The 22,276-nt window shown below is 37.6% G+C and overlaps 1 protein-coding gene across 19 annotated transcripts in view; it reads left to right on the forward strand.

Moving 5' to 3' along the window:
• Positions 1–639: 639 nt before the first annotated feature.
• The window catches only part of LOC108137078 (basement membrane-specific heparan sulfate proteoglycan core protein), an 87,560-nt gene continuing 65,923 nt past the window's right edge, over positions 640–22,276 (forward strand). For all 19 annotated transcript variants that reach the window (XM_041707090.1, XM_017258584.2, XM_041707096.1 and 16 more), the window contains exons 1-2: positions 640–740; positions 1,494–1,810. In XM_041707090.1, coding sequence (XP_041563024.1) covers positions 1,658–1,810 — 153 coding nt within the window. In that variant the 5' untranslated portion in view covers positions 640–740; positions 1,494–1,657. The remainder of the gene's footprint in view (positions 741–1,493; positions 1,811–22,276) is intronic.

Here is a 22,276-nt window from a genome sequence, read left to right on the forward strand (position 1 = left end):
CAGGGGCGGATCTGGAGTACTTTTTTTTTAAGGTATTTTGGGGGCATGGTATTCTATTTGACATGAATCGCTTAATCATTTTACAATAGTAAAGACAGGTGCGGATCCAGGAGTGAATTAAACATAATAAATATAATATATATATATGATTTAAAACATATTATAAAATGATATTTTTCATCGGACATCTCGACAGGATAACAATTTAATTCGAATGAAATTTTAATAAATTAAATTGAGGTGCCTTTAAATACCCTCTATTTTAAATCCTGTCTACGCCCTTAGCGCAGGGGCTGGGGTTTAAAGAAAGGGGTGTAGGAGAGTGTGGGAAAGGAAAGGATAAGGAGAGCGCGAGGAGAGAGCAAGCGCGACTAACTTTGCGTAAGTGGATGCCCACGCATGCGAAAGGGAGATGGGGCTAAAGACAGTGAGAGCGACAGAGAGAGAGAGCGAAGCAAGAGAGAGAGACAGAGAGAGAGCGGAGAGAAAGTGCATCGACGCAACAGGCTTGCATTTGGCACTTAAGCGCCCGTTATAACAATAACAAGAGCACGCAAAGCGCTTCGTGTTTCGCGTTTAGCGTTTCGTCTCGTATTTTCCTTCGTGCGTTTTCGTCGCCGTCTTCGTGGAAGCAGAAAAGCAGCAGCGGCAGAGGCAGCAGCGATGGCAGCCCCGGTTCTTGGACATTCAGAAATTCATTAGGTTGCGCGCCATCGTTCCAGGCGGTCGCACATTCCACGGTGCGTTTCCAGTTTCCAGTTTTTATTTTAGTTTTTTGGTGTGACTCTGGCTCTCTTTCTGGAGCGATTGTTTTTTTTCGAGTGCCCTCACATCGACAAAGTGCCGCCAAAAATCCTTGCGATATCCTGGTGAAAACGATTCAAGGATATCTTTTGCTCCTTTTGATCCGATTTAAGGAACCCATACACTCGAAGAAAAACAGTGTCTCGCGCGTGTGAAACAAAATTAACTAAGAAAAAAATTGAAACCAAAAAAAAGAGTGGCACCCCTAAAGAGAGGGAAAAGAACAAATCCGTTAGGAAGAGTGAAAATAAAATCTCGAAGAAACCGGGATCTGGCAGCTTTTTCGGGGAAACTTCTGAAACTTAAGGGTTTTACGGGTTTCGCTTTTTTTCGGAGGTTTTTGTTTCACCAAAGTCCAGCACTTTTTGCTGATGTCGGGAAACGCGTCCCGTTTCTGTGTTCTCCGATTTGTTTCCCCCTTGTTTTTAGGTGCACAGAGAAAAAACACCTGAAGGATAACCAAGAAATTATTGCCAAATTCAAAACCAAAAATATCCATTTTTTAAATATACAATAATTAACTTTAAAGAAAAAATCTTCGTTAATGTTTTAAAAAATAATAATTTATTATCCTTTGAATAATTTCACCATTATCATGCTATGTTAATTTTTTAAACATTTGCCAATGAGCGTTTTACTGAAATACAGAACTAATTGAATTTTTCGTGGGATATTTTTTCTCTGTGCAGTGCCATAGCCGTAACCACAACCTGCCAGCCGTTTAAGACCAAACCCAAATACGAAACGAAACTGCCTTCACACAAGTACCTAAACCAAAAACCCAAATAGCTGCCAAAAGTAACCAAAAATACCAGAGATCCCGTAACATAACCCACGTGCCCCCGGAATAAAGATGATGGGATCGCCGGGATCCCAAGCGCCCGCGATCGCGACCTCGGTCGGAATCAGAAACGGGCGGATAGGTTGCACAGGCTCGCTGCTTCTGCGCCTCCTCGCCGTGATCTTCGTCCTCAACGCCTGCCATGTACCGCTGACAAATGCCAAGGTAAGTTCTGCCAATGCTACCGGCGTTACGATACCCGCGAAATTGGGGAACTCTTAGCGCTCGTTGTCAGTTTTTTTTTGTTTTTTTGCATTGATTAAGACGGTTCCGGTGGTCGGGGAACTTTGATCGGGGCTATAAAGCGAATACTAAAACTATCAACGATAAAAGTTCAGACTCTGACTACTTATTGCTGGTCGAAATTTACCGTTGTGTGCAGCTATACAATCTACTTTGAAGGCTTTGATTATAGAATTTGGTTACCTAGAGATTTTATGGAAAACCAAAACAAAAAGTTAAAGTCAAGATGGGGATATCATAAGATACGTGAATTCACAGATTAAGCAAAACTCTGTCTTCAAGTATTTTATTTTTATTTATATATTTAACTTTAGTTTGGCTACAAATGAGCTTAATAAATCTCTTCTAATATAGTTGTCAAAAAAAAAAAAACAGCTTCATTAAGGTATATATCGTTTCCTTAAGACTTGGAAATCAATTTTTATGCCACTTCCATTTTGGAATCTCTAACGATCTCTTACTCCGTATGACAAAACTCGGCGACGAACTTGAACTATTTTTTATGACACACATTTTATTTTCCCAATAGAGAGACAAAAACAAAAACAAAACGAGCACGGCTTGGTGATTAGCATAAAAATATATTGGTGCCCTGAGTGTATTTTAAGTGGATTTGAAAATAGTTTTCCCCCTCTCCCCATTTAATGGGAAGTGATTTGAATTCGAAAATGCCAACGCTCCGCTACAGCAATGTTAAGGACCGGATTTTGAGTTGACCAGGGGCCAAAAAAATAAAATCGCCAAGAGCATTGAGCCCAGGTCATCATCGGGGGTTATCACTGTCTCGAAAAACAGACGCTGAATTATTTTCCTTTATACATTTCCAAAATCCAACCGACTTCAGCTGGCTTTTGAATGATGCGATTGTGTTCGGACGTTTTTGCCAATTATTATGTGGAGAAGTCGATTGTTCCAGTTCTAAATTCTATCTATATGTGTGTGTTTTTTTTTCCTACATAATGAGCAGCGATGATAGCGCGTTATCAGCGTGTTAATGACATGGTGCCCACAGACGTTGTCTTGCAATGAAATAATTTCTTAAATTAACATTTCAAATTATATAAGTATGAGTATGTATATGGAGGTCCGACCAATCGAAAATTGGCTTTGTGGACAGTACCTGCTGGACAATTTCTGGTGATCTAATTTGTGCTCCAACTGTTGTTTTGATTTGTTTTGCTGCAGCGCTGACTCTTTTTATCACATCGGAAGTTGCGTAAATGAGGACAAATTCGAACATATATTTACTCGCATAATACGTACATGTGTACACATTTATGTCGCCTGGTCAGGGCTTATCGGTGGGACGCTCACTTTCAAGGAGGAGCCACTGCAAATCGGGCTGTAAACGAGGTCACTGCTGCAGTTAGATAACACCATCCTCCGCCTTTGCCCATCCGGCGTATGCGTATTGCCGGTCATCGGACATTGCGTATACGATCAGGTGGCCCGGCAGCTTATAGTCGGTGTTATCGTTCGCTTTACGGTGCCAGATATCGTTTATCTTGGGTTTTATCCGTTCAAAATGGAAAGCTGAACTTGAATGAGCTATTTGTACTTCCTAAAAAGGTGAAGATATTACTTATCAATTGGTTTTATTTTTCGAATTGATTTCTATTTAAAGCTATGTATTCAGCTAATAAAGTGTGTCGGTAACTTTTGACATTTTGAGCGTTTTTTTGAATCCATATATCTTCTTCAATTGGTTTAAATATATGCCTGATAAAAAAGAAAATTTACACAGTTGCTGACACTTTTTAATCCAATTCAAAAATTGATTTTAAAAGTTAAAGGGACAAGAACTCAAAAAAAATTAATATAATTAAGAAAAGTAAAAATCACTAAACAAATGATTAAACGTGTCAATTTAAATAATGCAATTTTGCAACTAGCGACGGAACTCCGTGTAACTACACTATCCATATAAGAGCTGAAATGCGAAACTTTTCCAGATGGTTTCTTTCCTGTTTGAACTGATCTTTGCTTGGCAACCGAATTGAGTTGTTTACATCGACAGATGGGTCCCCTTTTTGATGGCCCTTTTCCGGCTTTACAAGTGCCTCCGTTTTCCCCTGCGATCTTTTGGCTTATATCGCTCATCATTCCACCGAGATATAGCCCCCGATATCTGTCAAACAAACTGTCATAATATTTGCATCATCAACAGCAACTGCAAACCAAACAAGAAGGAAAATTAAAGCACCCAAAGCCAAAACCGACAAAAACGGCAGCCAACAGATGAGAAAAATATTCATTTCGCAGCTTTTTTGACTTGGCTGTATCATTTTGGTTTCTTTTTCAGCTTTTGGGATTATGTTTTCTTTGTTTTTCTTTGGGTTTCTGTGTAAAGATGCCTTCGTTGGCACATTCCCTTCGGTTCGTTCTCCTTGCTTTCTGTTTTCTGGTTTTCTTGTTTTCGTGGCTTCACGGTTTTTGTTTCGATTGTTTGTTTGTGCAACATATGGACACAAGATGTTGGACCCTCGATCACACATGTGATCGGCCGCCTATATATCTGCCACTTTGGCTGTAGGCGCTCACTGAAAAAATGGCCCCAAAAAGTAGATAATGCTTGTATATAATTTTATATTATTTAAGATTAGCAAAATATAGCATTTTTTAAAGTACCCATAATTATTGTAACTTTATTATTAGTTATAATAGCTTATTGGTTTTATAGCTTCTATAAAAAAAAAGCTGTCTTAATCTTCGAATACTATATTTTTTAATCACATTTTATTCTAACTTCAATTGCTTCCAATGATAGTAAAATAATGTTATTTTCTTCCGAAATCTTTTCTCCCTGTGTACCCGAACATTCGCATAGCGATCACATGCAATTTTCAGTGAAAGAGTCATGCGAGCATTTGTTTAAATATTACATTGAGGCTGCCTAACGCAGCTCCCCCCTTTCCACCCACTTGAGCTCAAGTTCAGACATTGACCAAGGGGGCGGGGACTTGGGGTGGGGGAGGGGCCGCGGGGCAGGGACAACTGGCACACTTAAAACTGTTTATATATGAGATGTGCGAGGTGCGAGTGAAGTGTCTGGCTCACTTTTCCCTTCCTAGTTGTGGGACCATATCTATAATGCTGATTGGCGATATCGCCGACTGTTAACTTTGTCAAATTGGCGTGCCAGAAGGCTTCCGACCATTAGTCATTAGGGCATCCGCATCTGACCTGGTCGGGATTCTCAGATTCCCAGACTTGCCGGTTCTGCGGATCCGGAATCTATTTTCCCTGGCTGACGTATGCATTTTTGTAGGAACTTACTAGGGGAATCGGGGAATCATTGGGGAGATCTTGGCTATGAGGCAAGCACTTATAAATAGATGGCCACAAGATACCAAAGACGAAAGTTTCTAATTCCGAAGCGGGCCAGTAAAGTTAGGAGATGGGAGCTGCGAATAGCGTGATGGCAATAACTAAAAATACTAAAACCAAACTAATAGATTCATTCAAAAATGTGAACACTTTAAAATTGCTTAATAAGGCAATGGAGACTATTTTATTTTATAATGGGTTCCGAAATATAACTTAGAATCATTGTGAAGCCAAAACTGTTACTATTCCGTTAAAAATTGCATGTTAAGCAATAAAACTACAATTAAAATAAACTATTGGTCGATGTCTTTCCTACAAATAGACATTTTTAAAATTATTTTTACTTTTAAATATTGTAAATATACAATTTTAACCTAATGTTACAAGTTAAGAAATTTCAAATACCACTGATTTAGAAATTATTTCTTTAATTCTATTTTTTTATTTTTTTTATTTAAATGCTGTCTACCGAAGCATTACTCTTATTATTATATGTAATGTCCCTAAGCAAATTGTATTACATATTTGTAGCTAAAAAAAAAACTAGTTCTGATTATTAATATTTGTAAATAAAAACCCTTTTAGCCCCTATCGCTTTATACACCTGAACAGCGTGTTCGTCAGAGTTCATTCCACCCTCGATGATTTGATTTCATTGTTGGCAAAAAGTATAGGTGAAAATTCAGATGAACAACTATTTGCCTCATAGACTAAACATTGAAAAATAACTCCCAAGTGTAGGGTAAACCAATTGCTCAGCCTGACTATATATTTCTCACTTCGTATCCCCCAACCAACTATTGTAATTTAATATTTGCATGGCGCGTCTGCGGGGGCACATATATACTATATATGCGATATATATATATAAAGAGTGAGTCGGCCGGCATATGAACAATTATTGTTTGACTATTGCATTGCGTAAATGTTGAAAATAGAAAAAAGCAACAATAAAATACAAAAAAATATCACCCAACATCCATTAACAGCATTTTTTGGGATGGGGAAATTCCTAAACTGTCGCAATTTGCCTTCTGAGTTATTGCAAAGTGCAGGAGGCAGTGTGGGTGGACCATATCTATCTATATATATAAATATCCATTGTGTCATCATCCCAAACTTTCTGAACAAAAGACACACAAAGAGCAATGGAACATTTTACATGCAAATGAAGCCATAAAATGTGTTTGAAAATTGCATTTAAATTTTCTATTTATGCGAAAAAGTTATAATAAAACTTAGAAAATTGGTTGCCAAGAATCAAAGATGATGATCCCATCGCAAAAACTTAGTATGCAAGGCAATCTGCTTTTTTGGGTAGGTCTCATTCCAAATTCAAGACATCGCAGGGCCCATCGATAAAGGTGATTTAAGCAATAGAGATTCTAAGATTGTTCGACTTTGATTTAGATTACCCATCAAATAAATAGTTATACAATTAAGGCAAAGGATGCAGATTGTCTGTTTATAACATTGTATGTTAGTGATTTCAATATACAGATCACGTAGAAATTCAATATAATTATATATATGGGCAATAAAATTGGCATACAAACTTGCCTAGTTTCCTGTATCTTATATTTACCTAATTACTTAATTCAATACTTGCAGCTTAAATAAAATCACTCAAATTTGTAAACGCTAAGGTTTATTTGCTAAATTTATTTCATAATTGATCTTTACCAAGATGTTGAATGCATTAAAAGCGTTAATATAAAAACCACTAAATACTACTACTAAAAAAATTTGGCCATATGCAAGCTTGTGAGTGATAAACAAAAAAAGATAAACACTTCCAAAAAATATATAAAACGGGTTTAAACTCCAGGGGCAAATTAAAGAGTGAAACTTTTTTGAATTTTAAAGTCAAACGATGGATGAGTTCAATCATCGGAAATGCCTTTGGCGATTTTTCAATTGACGTAATTGACTGCCAATTACAGATCGATCGTGATGGCAACTTCTTTGCGCTCTAATCGTTAATCATAATCAGAGCAGCGGAAATTGGGATGGGCTCTGAAAAATATGTACAAAAAATTAAAATATTGACGATGCGGGTGACATCAGCTTCTGTTCAGTCATCGCCTTCATTAATCTTAAATGCTTTTTTATTTCGGGGGAAATTAAAAAAATGCCTGCACAGTATTGCCGAAGATCGCGTTCGAGATATATATCCATGTGGCGTCTCCCCAATCTCGATGCCAATGGAGTTGCATCATCATCAGCATCATCGTCATTACTCGGAGCATGACGTAGTCGGGGAAAATTAAGATAAATAAATAGGAGGCACCCATTTCAATGGAAATCCAACATCCTTTCAATTTGTATTAATTGCTGCTCAAGCCTAAATGGCGAAATAAATTCAACAATCAATTCCAAAACGCCTCCAGTGACTGCCAAACTGCGCCGAATTTCGAGCCAATTAATTAGTAAACAAAGCATAAAAGCAGCAATCAAACAAGCCACAAAATGATGCATAATTATGCAAATTCGTTAATTTGCCATTGCCTTACGCGACTTGCATATGCTTATGCTTTAATAAGCTCGCAAACACTTTGATTTTCAACTCGATTCGATTCGATTCGATTTGATTTGGGATCCATTTGAATCGCTGGCATTTTGGATACGTTTGTCATGGCCTCTGCTATACTCAATTTTTTCGGGGACTATCAAAAAATATTTTAAGCTTGCTTTAAATTATAATTAGTAAAAAGATCCAATGGACACTTTAAAAATGGTATTTCGCTACTTACTTAATGAACATGGGTCAGAAAAAAAACAATATTTATTGCATTGCAAACCAAACAATTCAATAACAAAGATTAGCTATTAAACTAATAATGGATTTGTCATAAATATATAAAATTTTATATCAGCCTTAATTAATCATTTAAAGACAGCAATTAAAAAAGCACAATAAAGTCATAAATAAATTAAAGCTTAAAACATCAAGTGATAGTAAGAGATCGATGAACTTTTCATTAAGGAAATTATAGATTGCCGAAAAACAAAACTAAGAAGACAAATAAAGAATAGTATCATGAATTTTAGATTATGGTTTTAAAAGATGACCAAGTTTTGTTCATTTCTGATAATCAAAGATCGATCTCAACGATTTTTTCGATAGCCCTACATTGCAATCGATAGCTTTCTTTATATACCATAAACATTTGAAGTGAGTCCTAACGTAAGAGAACCTCTTAAGCATCATAAATTAAATTAAACTAAGATTTCAGCAACAAATCAAAATCAAATCAAAAACAAATCGATTTCAAACGATATTTCTGATAGTTTCGATAGCGAATTCCACGCTTAAAACACCATAAGCATTAAAAGTGTGTTCACACTTCGAATTGGCAACTACTGGGCCGCATAAAATATTTATATATTTTTCGGCGTGTCAGCTACTTTATTGATATTTCATCGGAGAACAAAGGCGCAGAGTTTTCAGCTAATTGCCGGCAAAAGCGGCGAATGGAGCAGTCAATTAAAGAAAAATGTTCCCCCAACAAAGTCGCCTATGTAAGCTATGAGTTTCTGGAAGAAACCCCAGACCGGACAGATAAGATATAGAGTCCACGTACATGGGTGGCATAGTTTTCAGATGCTCATGTTTTGTTGCCAAGTTGATAAGGTGTCAACTGACTGATAGTGAGGCCAGGTTACGGGATCGGATTGGGAACGAAACATATATATATATATATATATATATATATATATTTTTTTTTATATACGGACTGCCGGCACTCGTGCGCTGATGAATCTTAATTTAATGCATATGCGGCTGACATTTGCATGACCAAAATCGTGTGAGATCGTCACTATAACCAAACTGGTTTTTCGGTTTTTTTTTCTGTTTGTTTGACTCTGCCCGCAGAAGCTGCCACAGTTTATGATTATTTTATTTGTGGCCAGAACAAGTTGCCTTATCAACGCCATTAGCAAGACCTTTTTTTTGGCCCCGAATATCGAAAAAGTTAGGGTTGACTAAGCCCACAAATATTCGAAGCGGGGTGTCGGATGTGCTGCACTGACTATAGACTATATATAATTTTGCCTACAAGAGCCTTCAGATTATAACTCAGTGTTCTGTTTGCCGGCAAATCGGTGTCCAATGCAGAAATTATTTTTTGCCCTAGTCAGCGCTTTCATTGCCGCAAGTTCATTAGCTTCCAGGGAGCGTGTTGGATATCGAGGTGATCAGCTGATGTTCCCTTGCCAGACTACAGAAATCGGATTTCAGTAATTATCCAAGCCACAAAATAGGCGAAAATTCTCCGGAATTTAGGGAATTGATAAAGATAACGGAACTCGAGTTGATTGTGAATGAATGATATCACTGGTAAAATAAGTTAATTGTGTTAAGGTAAAAAGAGCATTGTTAAACGAAAACTTAGTTAGACTTTTAAAATAAATAATTTAAATGAATTAACTAATACACAATTTTAAGTATGCAAAAGAAAGTAACCTAAAATTTTACATATTATATTTGATTTGTGTTTTTTTTTCAAAACTAATATCATAAATCTCCCAATGACTCATTGGATGAGAAATGTGGATCTGTGCTCTGTGCATTAAGCCTATTGTTCGATCGATAAAACGCAAAACGGAAACAAGTTCCCCGATCATCAGCAGCATCATTATGGCTATCATCCGCTATTATTGATTTATGCATTAATAATTCAATTAACAAACCTCCTTCTCTGTCTATTTTTCAGGTATGTGACGACTTCAGTGAATTTGCAAACCGAAATCTATTTCCATTCGATTCGGTTCGATTTGGATCGATTCGAGATTTAAAGGCGAAGCGACAAACAGACTGCTTGACGCTGGGGTGCCGCCCCTATATCTTCCAAAATCCCCCGATCCCCCGAGACCCCGATTTCTGGCGATCACTAAATGAGACCCATTAGCTGTCAAAAGACAAATATTTGTCGCTGTCATCGGACAACAACAACGTTGACTCTTGACCAAAAGCCAAACTTGATTTATTTCCTGTTTCTGTGTGTGTGTTGCTCTTATTGAAATGAAACGTGCCGCCAAAAAAAAGAGAAAAAAAGACATAGAAATAGACCAAAAGAAAACAAAAAATCAAGTATTAACTTCAGGCGGCCACGATTTCTATTTCTATTTCTATTTTTTTTGTTTTGTTTTTTTTTTTTGGCCTGAATCAGTAAAAACTTGACCTTGGAGTTCCAAGCTGACATCCCACAGACATTGGTCACAAGTTTTTAGGGAACACGATGGGCAGTTAGATAAGAGAGATATATGCTTAGATGGATAGGTTACCAAATCGAACGATAACTAAACGTTAGATAGATTTTTGCACAAATATTGAATCTCTTTCACATTTTAGTTCTGTAACTAAAAGCTCATTGGACTTATATTCCACGGTTAAAAGTAAAACGTAGTGAATATGGTAATCGTCACTTGTGGACATCTAATCCCGTGTTAAACTCAATCCCAAATGTTTAGGCTAACTACCTCATTACAAGCGAACATTTTCTCAGAAATTTACATAAAACATATATGTATTTCTCCATAACTTGTTGCTTTTGAGAAGTGGCAAATTGTTTTTCACTGGGTCATAGAACTTGCCAAATGGCTTATGTTAATGGTCTAGGATGGTTTATAATACGGCGTGGCCTTCCAAGTGACAGGGCTCTCGAGTGAAAAAGCCTCGCACTTTGGACCCCATCGACAGTTTGACAGCCATTGATGTATTGCCAGCGGTCGAGATTGAGAGACGAATACGAAGACTGAGGCTGTTTTTCAGACCCAGTTATGATGGATAGATGTCTTTTGGGGGCTATGCCCATGTAGGTGCAGCTTACGCTAATGCAGTTCAAGTGTTGGAATCATAGAAGAAATAACTTTTCTGTTTTTCTGCCTGCAGCCGCGGAAAATGTGCAGCAATGCGAGTCGAGTCCACACACACAGTCACCCCCCCGTCAGAATAGAGTCCCTTCATATCCCCTCCAAGAAAAGAAGAAATCAACAAGCCGCAAGTCAAGAGGTTGTCCCCTCTCAAGACCCCTATCCCCCATTCCCCATTTCCCCCGCACTTCTATATGTTCTGCTGTGTGACAATGAGAAGGAGGTCTACAGCCAACAACAAGAGCACTGGGAAAAATCTGTTGGTGACAGGAATTTCAGAAAGTAAAATTATTCCAAAGGTTTTGTTTGGTTTACAAAAATTTTAAGAAGAAATATTTCTATTTGGCAATTTTAAATAACGATTGCTTATAACAATGTCATTGAAAAGGAATACTGATCTTAACGAAATATAATTTTAAACTTCCCTTAATTTTTAGTAAGACTTAGGTTTTTCAAGTTTACTTTTGAAAACAAAGTTGAGAATTTTAGGGACATATTTGCTGCGCTTTTCTATAGATCTTAGGAAAAACTTAAATAGTGTTGGGAATTTATAGCATAAATTTGTTTTAAATTCACATGTTAGCTTTCGTTTTGATATCCCAATTTTAACTGCCCACTTTTCTTTCCAGTGTAAATCTTAACAGATTTTGAGGCAGCAAAAGTAACAGAGGCTCGGCTGTAATTACGTTTACTTGTTGTCTACTGTTGCACTCTTTATTTTGTATTTTTCCTTTTCGCATTGTAATACCTTTAATAAGCAGGATGACGTTGCACTTGACAACAACTGCAGCCTCCAGGAGCAAGCGAGATGGCAACACGGAGCAAGGGGGAGAGGGAGAGGGCACGAGGATGCAATTCAGGAGGTTACCTTTGTTGCAGCGGGCGGGCTTTTGTTCTGGGTGCCTCACTTGAGGTCACCTCCATCTAGTTGTCTACCCACATAATGCCAGCCCATTCTCATTGCCCGATTTTCTTTCTGCTTTTTTGAGGTTAGTTTGGTTAGCACCGTCAAAACATCAACAACAACAACATTAACAACTGCAGTCCAGGGCTTAAGCACTGCGACATTATGGAGAAAGTCTTTAAAAACTATGTTAGCAAGGGAAAAAAAGTTATTGGTATAATTTTTAAAATATTATTACAAAAACAAAGGTCAAACTATTAAATTTTAGCCATTCCATTTTCTCTGATTTTATTGATACCATACCAGACCTAAATTCAGACATAAATTATATACTTGCCATAAGGTCTCAACTCTTTTTCCGCGCAAGTTATGCATAAAAGTCACCCTCTTATCTGATCCACATTAGTGTCATTATGATCCCCCAAATGCAGAGTAAAGCGTTCGCTTGCCCAGAACCCCATGTTTTTTGTTTTTGGGCATCGGGAGCATATGGGCCTATCGGCGGGGATCGGATCGGATCGGATTGGATCGGGAAACGTGTTTTGCATATTGGCCGCGCCCACTTGGTGCGCCAAACACGTCGCAATCGCTGAGCCCAGACAAAAAAAAAGCTACAAATAAAAACTGCAAAAAAAAAAACAAAAACCCGGCAGACAGTCTTTAAACTTAGATTGGCATGGCCTAAGCCGGATAATTTATGCCGCTTCCAAGACAGTTCCTCTGCTCATTCCGCGACGCCTTTTGCATACGCCAGAAAGTCGGAAAAAAAATAAATATAGGCATAGAAAAAGGCAAAAAAAAAATAAATAAATAAGAAAACAGAGCCTGGAGAATTTGTCGAAAATTGGTGGGCCACAAAAATGTGTTTTTTGGGCCATTTGATTGATTCCCCGCCACGGTTTTACGATTAGCCAGTGATGAGGTAATATCTGGGTAAGGCGATAAGCCCGATCCGAGGTCGGTGTCGTCAGTGGGGAAACGATAAGTCTGTCGGTACGATAAGTTAACCGCCGGCTACGTCAATATTTAATTTATAGATATTGGCCCGGCTGACGTCGTGTGCCAAACGCTTTTGAGGCTTTTCTCCTCAGCTCTTTTCTCAGCAGTAAAGAAAATGTTCATTATTTTCATTTATCCCATTGACTTGTTGCATTCCCACCAAAAAATATTAATAAATAGTTAAAAAGATAGATTTGATTTGAGTAGTAACGAATTAAACACTTAAAGATTAAGTTTTTAATGATCCTAATTTTATTCGGCAAAGTCAGCAAAGTCAGCAAAGTCTGAGATCTGGGTGTCTGATATAGTGATATCTGATATTTATAGTTTTTTCCATCTCCGTTTTCAAAATTTAACAAAAACAGATTGTTTTTATGTTTGAATTTAAATCAGTTGATCGCTTAGTATGTGTAAAGGATACTGGTAAACTAAATCCAAGTCTCGTTTCGAATAACCAGTGTAGTACTTAAGCATTTATCTTACACGTGCCACAGACTTGTCCCATAAGGAAGTTGGCAACACGAAATGGAAATATAATAAAATAAAAAGTGATGTGGCTATTAAACAATCTGCGGACTAGGCGTAGTGCCCAATCGCCTCCATATATATATTTGTACACACTCACTCAGGTAATTAAGTTTAAAGTTGAGGCACAAAAAGCCATAAGCTAAAAAGCAGAAAACCCAAACAAAAATATGAGAGAATCAAGTTGAAAAACCGGCAAAAAGCGACTGAACTGTGAAGCACTCCCGGCGTCGCAATTGAGTCGCACACAGAAAGAAATTAATAGCTCAAAATCAATTTGATAGGGTAAAATAGATCTCTTCATTAATTGTAACCTTTTAGGGTGGGTGTTCACAATAAAAAAATATCTCTTTTACATTGAAAATTCTACTTAATCGAGAACCGTTTAGAAAGGACCAGTTTCGACTTATACTGCTGATTTTTTTATCAGAATAATAATAATAAAACTGATATTAAAAATATCGCATATTTTTTGTGTAAATGATAATAAACGATGTGAAATCTTAAAATTGTTGATCGTCCAATGCAAATTTTTCTTTCCCTGCAGCTAGAGCTGAGTCGCCGACGAGCTGACCTACAACGAGGCGCCTTCGTCACCATCGCCGCCCCTTTGTCGTTCGTCACTCGTCACTCGTCTCACGGCGTCTGTGCGTGCCTAATGAGTTGCTGTAATGCAAAACCGAAAATTTTCATACGACCGTCTGCCCATTGTGAGTGGCTGTAACATATAGCCTGGCCCACATGCCCACATAGACACAGATCGCCGGCCACAGTGGGAATCAGAAATAGCAGACTTGGGAAAATATAAGTCGGTATTTTATGAATCAGTGTAACTTCAAGAGAAATATTAGTTAGAACTGCTTCTAACGCTATAAGCTTATAGGTGTGCTACAAAATAAAGAAAAAGAATGTTCTGGTACAAAATTAATAATTTCTTGCAGTACCTAAAATTATTGCCATCTTTTTATACCTTTTTCTTTTCGCTGTGCTTTTTTTTTGTGTTATACAAATACTAGTCCATCACAGGCCAATCTCCACTGTGGCAAGTGTATGGCTTAGGTAGCCGCGGAGTGTCTAAAACAAATTGCAAGCAATTAAACACGCTCCATGCCGACTGCATCTTGCCCCACTCGGTGGGGCAGCATTCGCACTGGTGACGTACACTGAAAAAAAAGTGTATACAATATGATGATTTTTTACCTTACCTGTGTGCGACTATTACACTATTATGTTAATATTATTTTCAATTCAGGGAAGTCTGTGATGTGATTCGCTTCCCTTGTAGCATTATGTACCTAAGTATAATATTTGTATATAGTATATAGCTTTAATATTGTGCTGTTTTTTTTTATCTGTGCACTGCATCATCATCTAGCGTCACCCGCCGGCGGCTCTGCCATTTGCGATTTGCATCGCCCACCAAGAGATTTTCAGGAGGAGAATGGGGAGCGAGCTGGCTTGGGTGGCTTAGCCGCTCTCCAAAAGTCGATCCGCTGGATTGCAGTTTCCTCGGTTCTTCAATTTTACGACTGTGTAATTTCGATGTTAACATCTTGATGGCCGAACTTTGATTAATGGCCTCTGGCGTCCTCCGATTTCGGAGCCTGATGGTAATAATTGCAGAACACTGTACTTAGCGCCACTGGCAATCTGGTTTATGCAGCAAATAGTTTTGCGGCTGGTGATATCATTTGGCTGCCTTCCTGCGCCTATGACATCATCCGATTGGGACTCCAACTCCCAGTGACTTACTCGTTTTCAGTTTTGCATTTTTGCACTTATGACTAGCTCTACGGGGTACTTTTTCAGTTAGGAGGGTATTTGGATTGGGAAATGGTTAGATAAAGACAAAAAAGAGGAACACCACTACGAAAATGGGTTTCAATGGAGTTGGCTATCGACCAAAAAAGCTAATTAAATATGGGTTTGGGGTCACCAAATCTCACAAAACTCTAGCCGTTTGCCTGATATGTTGATGGGAAAAATACTTACTATAGGGTATTACCTAGTCGAATACACCAAACTTTTTGTTCGGTCGACTGCTGGGTTGGATGCAAATGACACAGATTCGCGACCCGGTCGCCTGGAGTTTGCATAAATCTCGCTGATCGCTGATGGGTATTCGTAGTGCTCGGAATGCAGCCCAAGTACAGGGTGACCTCACTTTTGCGGACGGACTGACGGACGTCAGTCGTGCGTTCACCTTTCGCTATTTGAGGTCTGCAGACAGACGATAAGCTACCGAGAATAATTGTCACCTCCTTGAACTGTCTTCGTGATGAATAATAAATATTAGTTGGACCGTCCTGCAGTTATCTGCTCAAACTTATCGGCGTTCATAGTGCAACAATGCAAATTACAAGATATACATATCTTATATTTTACAAACGCAAAGAGTGGTTATCTTGTAATTCCTCTGAAGAGCAAAGATAACGATAAAACTAGGTCTTGTTTGCCATGATCTAAGCTGTAAACTATGTATATTGTTAGATCAACTATTTTTTGTTTACCAATGTTTTTTTTCGAAATATCATATTTACATTTATTTGCACTTTTTTTTTTAACTGTAACATGATGATTTAAGCACCAGCTACCTTAACACCTGTTGCATTCATCAGTTTTCGTCACAACCCACGCATGTTAGGTCTTCAAAATTATGGAAATTCATTATTTACTGCCGTAATAATTATAGTAATCGAGCGAATAGCGATATTTAAATGCCAGCAAATGATGATAAATGCTGCAATCTCGAAATTGCGAATTTGGCATCTTTGTTTTCAGCGAGAAGAGCAGGGGATTCCCCGTTTTTAGTGTTCCTTGCTGTTGCTGTGGTTACAAGGTCGCCTTGTCTGGCTTTCCCGCTTTTCCCGCTTTTTCGGGGAGGTCCGTGTGCCAAGGGGTTAAAAGGTCAGATTGCAAATTGCGGTTGTGGAGTTGGGCAGGTGGGAAGGGGGGAAGGGGGGAAAGGGGGGGGAAGCAGTCAGTTAAAACTTGCAAAAGTTTAGATAAATTAAAACTGAATACACACGTGGCCACAGAAATGTTTCTGCCGGCACAAAACTTCAACTGATACTCTCTGTGTCTGTCCCGATGCTTTTGTTGTCGGTCAAATAAAATTGTAGCAGAAGCACTCCAAAAACGGCAACGGGAAGCCAAAATGTTGTTCCCTGCTAAAATTCGGGCTGGAAAATGGGGCTGTTGGTAGTCTCTCCGAACTTGCCTTTTCTAATTGAGCTCGGGTTTCAGGCGAAAAGAGAAATGAAAAGCGTCGTAATGCACAGCAGCTCGAACTTTGGCCAAAAAGGGTTAAGGAGGACAGCATTTCTTAGCCTAGGCCTCATTAACCTGCTGAAGTTCTAATAGACACTCAGGGAAAATAACCTTAAAACCAGATAATATAGGGAATAAATGGGTCCAAATCATAATGATTTTAATAAGATTTTTAAACAATTTCACTAAAACTTATAAATAAATATTGTATTATTTTTTCATCATATTCTTATTTCTTTTGTGAGATTTTCTTAAATTTAAAAACGCATTTCGATATTCAAAAAAGCATTTTTTCTTTATCTTCTTAAAGATTATAAATGCGCTAATTTTCTATGTCCAAATCTAGATTAAAATGGAAAACAACTATTTTCTACCTATTCTTGGTCTAAAATAATTAAATTTTTCACAGTGCTGCCTTTTGACCAATTTATTGGCATTAATTAATATTCATTCAATAAAACGCAATCAATAATCAGAGGTTGGAGGGGCTGGCTTTTTACTACTTGTGGAATATCGCTGTAGCCGACGAGTGTTGTTATCAGCTAACGGCTGCCTATAAATAAAGCCAACTAAAATGTGTGTAATAAAACGCACCGAGCACTCCAACAACAAATTGATTCAGCAGCATGAACAGCTGAAGAACAAATTGCGTAAATGCTTTTTATAGAAGTTCAAGTCATTGAAATTCGAATTCACTTCCTCAAACCGAATGCGACCGATCCACAACACAACACAACGCAACACAACACAACAGGCACACGCATTTTTATAAAAATATATATATATAAACGAGCGATTCCCCTGCTGCTTTCATAATCAGCTACAAAAAAAAAAAAAGAAAAATATAAAAAAAAAAAAACACCAGCATATTGAGGCCATTGGGACTCTAGACAGAACGATAGCCAGAAAAGAGGAAACATGTAGAGAAAGAGAAGTTTTACTGATGAATCTGCCCGGCTGCCAATAAAGCAATTAATTTTCATTTAAACAAATAACTGACAATCAAAAGGCGACACAAAAAATACCCCGAAAACATGCAAAATGATCTAACAAATTGGTTGGAACCAAAAAAGTCAGCTGAAAATAAATTAACCACATATGTAAACAAATTGAAAACACAAAATGTGGTAAATATCTCAAAATTTATCAGCTTTTCCAAGAAGGAAACGAACAGAAATTAATTGAGCTGTCAGAATAAAATAAATCTGATGAAAAAACTATACATAGGGGATCTAAATGGTATGGAAAATAGGGATCTTACACAATGTCAGCCTCAATCTGAAGTTTTTATAATAAGTATTTTGGTTGGACGGCGGCACCAAGGGGTTAAGAGTGCCGAAGTCACACGTGGTCTCATAAAATTTGATACCGAAACCCACAAAGGGGTTATAACTCAGTCTCAGATTATTACAATATGTATGCACTAACAGCCAAAGCAAGAGGGTCATAAAAACATTGGAATAAAAAACAAAAACAAAATGTATAGAACCCCGAACATGTCTCATAAAAGTTAGCAACAATCATCATAGCAATAAAAATGCGTACAAAATACAGCGAAACGAGAATATTTTAGTCGGCGAGAACTGAAATAAAAATCGTATTTTCATAATTTATAGTAGAAAACAACCATTTTTGTAAGTTTTGTAGCATGGATACAACCACAAGTCTCTTAAATAAAATATCCATGTAAGCAAGCGGAACGATTTAAAAGAATTGTTCTTCTTGATAAATAATTTTTAATGATCACAATTAATGCTGGTAATATTACCAAGAACTAGGTTTGCTTTTTTAATTTTTTTCGAGCAAATTTGTAAGTTAATTAGACACATTAATTACGCGCAATTGTTGGAGGGCCGAAAACTCACAGTTCAGGTAGGCGAGTAATGCAAATTGATGGACTGCTCCACATCCCGTCCTCAACATTTGTTTTTTCTTTTGCGCCCCACTAATGCAGACAAATGACAGCCAAAGGCACCTGAATGTGGCAGGATGAGGACATCCCATGGAGCATCCGCATCTTTGTCACGTAGCTTCTAAGTGCCACAAATTACGCACGCAAATTGGCTTTGTTGTGTCAGCGGTTGGGTGGGTGGCTTGTGGGTGGTGGGTGGTTGGTGTTTGGGCGGTGCTGCAGCATCGATAGTTTCCCTGCAATCGGTCCGGTCCACAGGGAGAAATAATGAGTACGCTTGAAATACTGCTAAATAATTAATATAATTTTCAAAAGGGATTGCGTATAGGGATTCCGGTAGTTTATATTTTTTGTTTGTTTTTTTTTCATAAAAATTTGTAGTTATCAAATAAAAAAAAAACAAAAAATTATTTTCATTTTTGTAAAGTTTATAATTATTTTGATTATTAATATTATTAATTATTATAGTTTTAGTACTAAACTATTCCTAAACTTATCTTTGGATACAAAAAACATTTAATATAGTAAAATAACAAATTTAATTATTGGATAAGCATTAAACTGTCCCTTAAAATTATCTTAAAGATGATTTTTTTCTATTAACAAATTGTGTAAAGAGTGTTTGATGTTTTGGAAAATGTATTTCAACAGACTGAAGATCGGTGGTATTTATTTTCTCCGAGTGTATGCAGCCGTGAAGAATGAACGAAATTCGCCCATTAAACGGGGCTTAGGACCAGCAACAACAAAGTAACTGCACTTCCTGGGAGCTGTTCATATACGTATATTTATACATATTTTTAGAGGGCCACAAGGGGGGCGGAGGGGGAGTGGCTCAAGCTGGCTGACAACTTAATATGAGGCACGAACCAAGTCAACCAAGCCTCAACCAAGAAGCCTCAAGTCTCAAGCCCTATGTCAAAAAAAAGCACAGAGATAGTGGCAAAGGGGGGCGGGGGGTGGAAAAGCTGGCAAAATGCTGCCGACAACTTAAAGGCGTTAATGGTCGTTTGTTTTATGAGAAATTGCCAAAACGTGAGCGGCATGCAGAATTTCTTTCCTGGGAAGGAATCACACAGAGACATCAAAGCGCCCAGGATCAACAGTCGCCAAGCGTGCCACTCTATATTTTTTATATTTTCTGTATTTTTCTCCAGCTTTTTCTTCTTTTGGCTGCGGGACGTGCCAACCTTGGAGTGGCTTCAACATTTAAATGAGTTTGTGCAACATAAAGCATAAACAAAACAAAAAAAAAAACAAAAACAAAAAAGAAAAGTACGAACACAAAAAACAAAACATAAATATTAGCGTCAACAACATTGTCAAGCTGCGCTGAACTTTGACTGGCTTTTTGCCACCTCAAACCACAAATCAAAGCTCAAGCAGGTGTCAGTGTAACCACTTTGTTGACTGCTGTTTCTGATACCCTGGAATGTGGTTTCGGATTCTGCACTCTGAACTTGCCAAGAATATATATTGATGTAATGTAAATGTTGAACTCATTGCTTAAGTAAACTCAAATATGGAAAATATATTCATTCATATATATTTTATAATGTTTTAAAGGCATTACACAGGGATTAAAAGTCCTATAGTTTAATAAAAATATATTTGAAAATTGTAAAAAGGGTATTCGATTGTTCTAATCCAACAAAACGTAATTTATTTGTTTTTATGTCATTTGTTCCCTAACCCATTGTTGTATGGAATTTAATTTCCTCCCCATTGTAAGTGCATCCCACATGAATTCCCTGGATGAGCAGGTGGTTCAGAGGTTCGTTCTGAGATCTTTGCCCAGAGTAAATATAAATAATAGGTGCAAATACAACAGGTCAGTTCACAGTGGTAATCAACGCGGCAGCTGAGTTAAATTGTTTGTTCATGTCCGCAAAATGAAAGGTTTCCATGGGAAAATTAAGGCAGGAATGTTTGCAGGCTTTCCTTTTAGTTAACTTTTACTAATTTTTGTTTATTAAGCGAAAAATAAAACAAAATGGATTATCGAAAAGTTTATAACAATTAAATGTATACAAGAGCCGGCTATCAAAGCTATAACATTCCAAGAAATACTTTTTATATCTCTCATAACATTTGCCATGCAAAAACCAATTAAGGTAGTTGGTTTTCCAATTAAAAACCCTAACCTACATATATATTTCAATGAAAATTCCGTGTGTGGATAAATCGGACTTTGATGTAGATGGAAATGCAAACGATGATGATGATGATGATCATCGCCCGAGTTCCATTGACGCCCACGGAGAACAAAAAAAAAATGTATATATGAGGAAAAACTAATTAAATCAAAGCAATTGCTAAAACGTACAGTTTAATTAAGAACATGAGACACAAGAGGGCAGCACTAAATATTTCCTGCTGAGCGGGTTCTCGGGTCCGGAATCGGAATCTCGACATAAATCTGAGTTCCAAGTACCCGGGCAACCAGGTCGTTTTCCCAGATCGGTCCCAGCGGAATTTCTGGTTGCATCTCGGAATGATGATTGACGGCCATCATCGCGTAATCTTCTCTTGGCGGAGGATTATGGCGACAATTGCTTTGCACTTGCTCCACAGACCCAGATTCTTCAGCTTGATGTCACTCGATGCACTTTCCTCCATTTCCATTTCTATGTCCATTTCCACCTCCAATCTTCTCTAAAATACCATACACACGGCGTATGCGCAATTTCTGCGCTTTACCTTCGCAAAGGCGAGGAACAGGAATTCGACTGGCATTATTTGCCAGGCAATTACCTTGACGCTAGTTTTTAATCAAATTTTCACATGTTTCTACCCCCAATTTCCTTCTCCACTTCCCCTCCCCCAGCTTTTCCTTTTACGTTTTCCCGCTTTCCACTCTGTCTCGCTTCTCTGTGATAATTGTGGCCAAAACACAAAGTTGCCTCCTGCCACACATGTGTTTTTTGCAGACAGTGTGTGTCTGTTTCTGCCTAATTCTTTATACTCTTTATGGCTGGGTTATATTTACTATACAAATAGTATTTTGTGATTTGCAGACTTTTAATCTTAAACTAATACCTATTTTTCGATTTCACCTATTTATACATATATTTATGAATAATAAAATTTATGTTTCCATATTGGTAAAGTTTGTTCTGTTACTTAAATTCTTAGATGTTTTTTTGAATGTCCTATAATTTTTTGTAACATTTTTTATTCATGGTTACAAATTTGTTAATCTAAATGTCCTTTAATTATTTCTTTTTGTATGCATTTGCTTATGGTATTTTTTTAAGTATACAGTATAATAAGTATATAAAACATTTTATTTTTTTAAACCCTTTTAAAATGCATCCCGACTTCCCCCTTACTTTTACCTGCATCCTATATCCAACTTGTTATTTGTGTTGTCTCTTTTTTTGTGTGTGTTTTTGCTTTATTTTTTGTGGTCTTTTGCGGCTTGCGAGCTGAGAGTTTTTGGCCCTGCCACGCCCCCTGAATAACCGCCCGCCGTCTGGCGTGCCTTTTGGCCACAAATTGTGCGCAGTCAGTCAGTCAGTCAGTTAGTCAATAACTTTTTCTTTCGGGTTTGTCAGTTTCGGTTACAAGCTAC

The sequence above is a fragment of the Drosophila elegans genome, unplaced genomic scaffold (genome assembly GCF_018152505.1).
Source record: "Drosophila elegans isolate 14027-0461.03 unplaced genomic scaffold, ASM1815250v1 contig_149, whole genome shotgun sequence".
NCBI classification, from domain to species: domain Eukaryota; kingdom Metazoa; phylum Arthropoda; class Insecta; order Diptera; family Drosophilidae; genus Drosophila; species Drosophila elegans.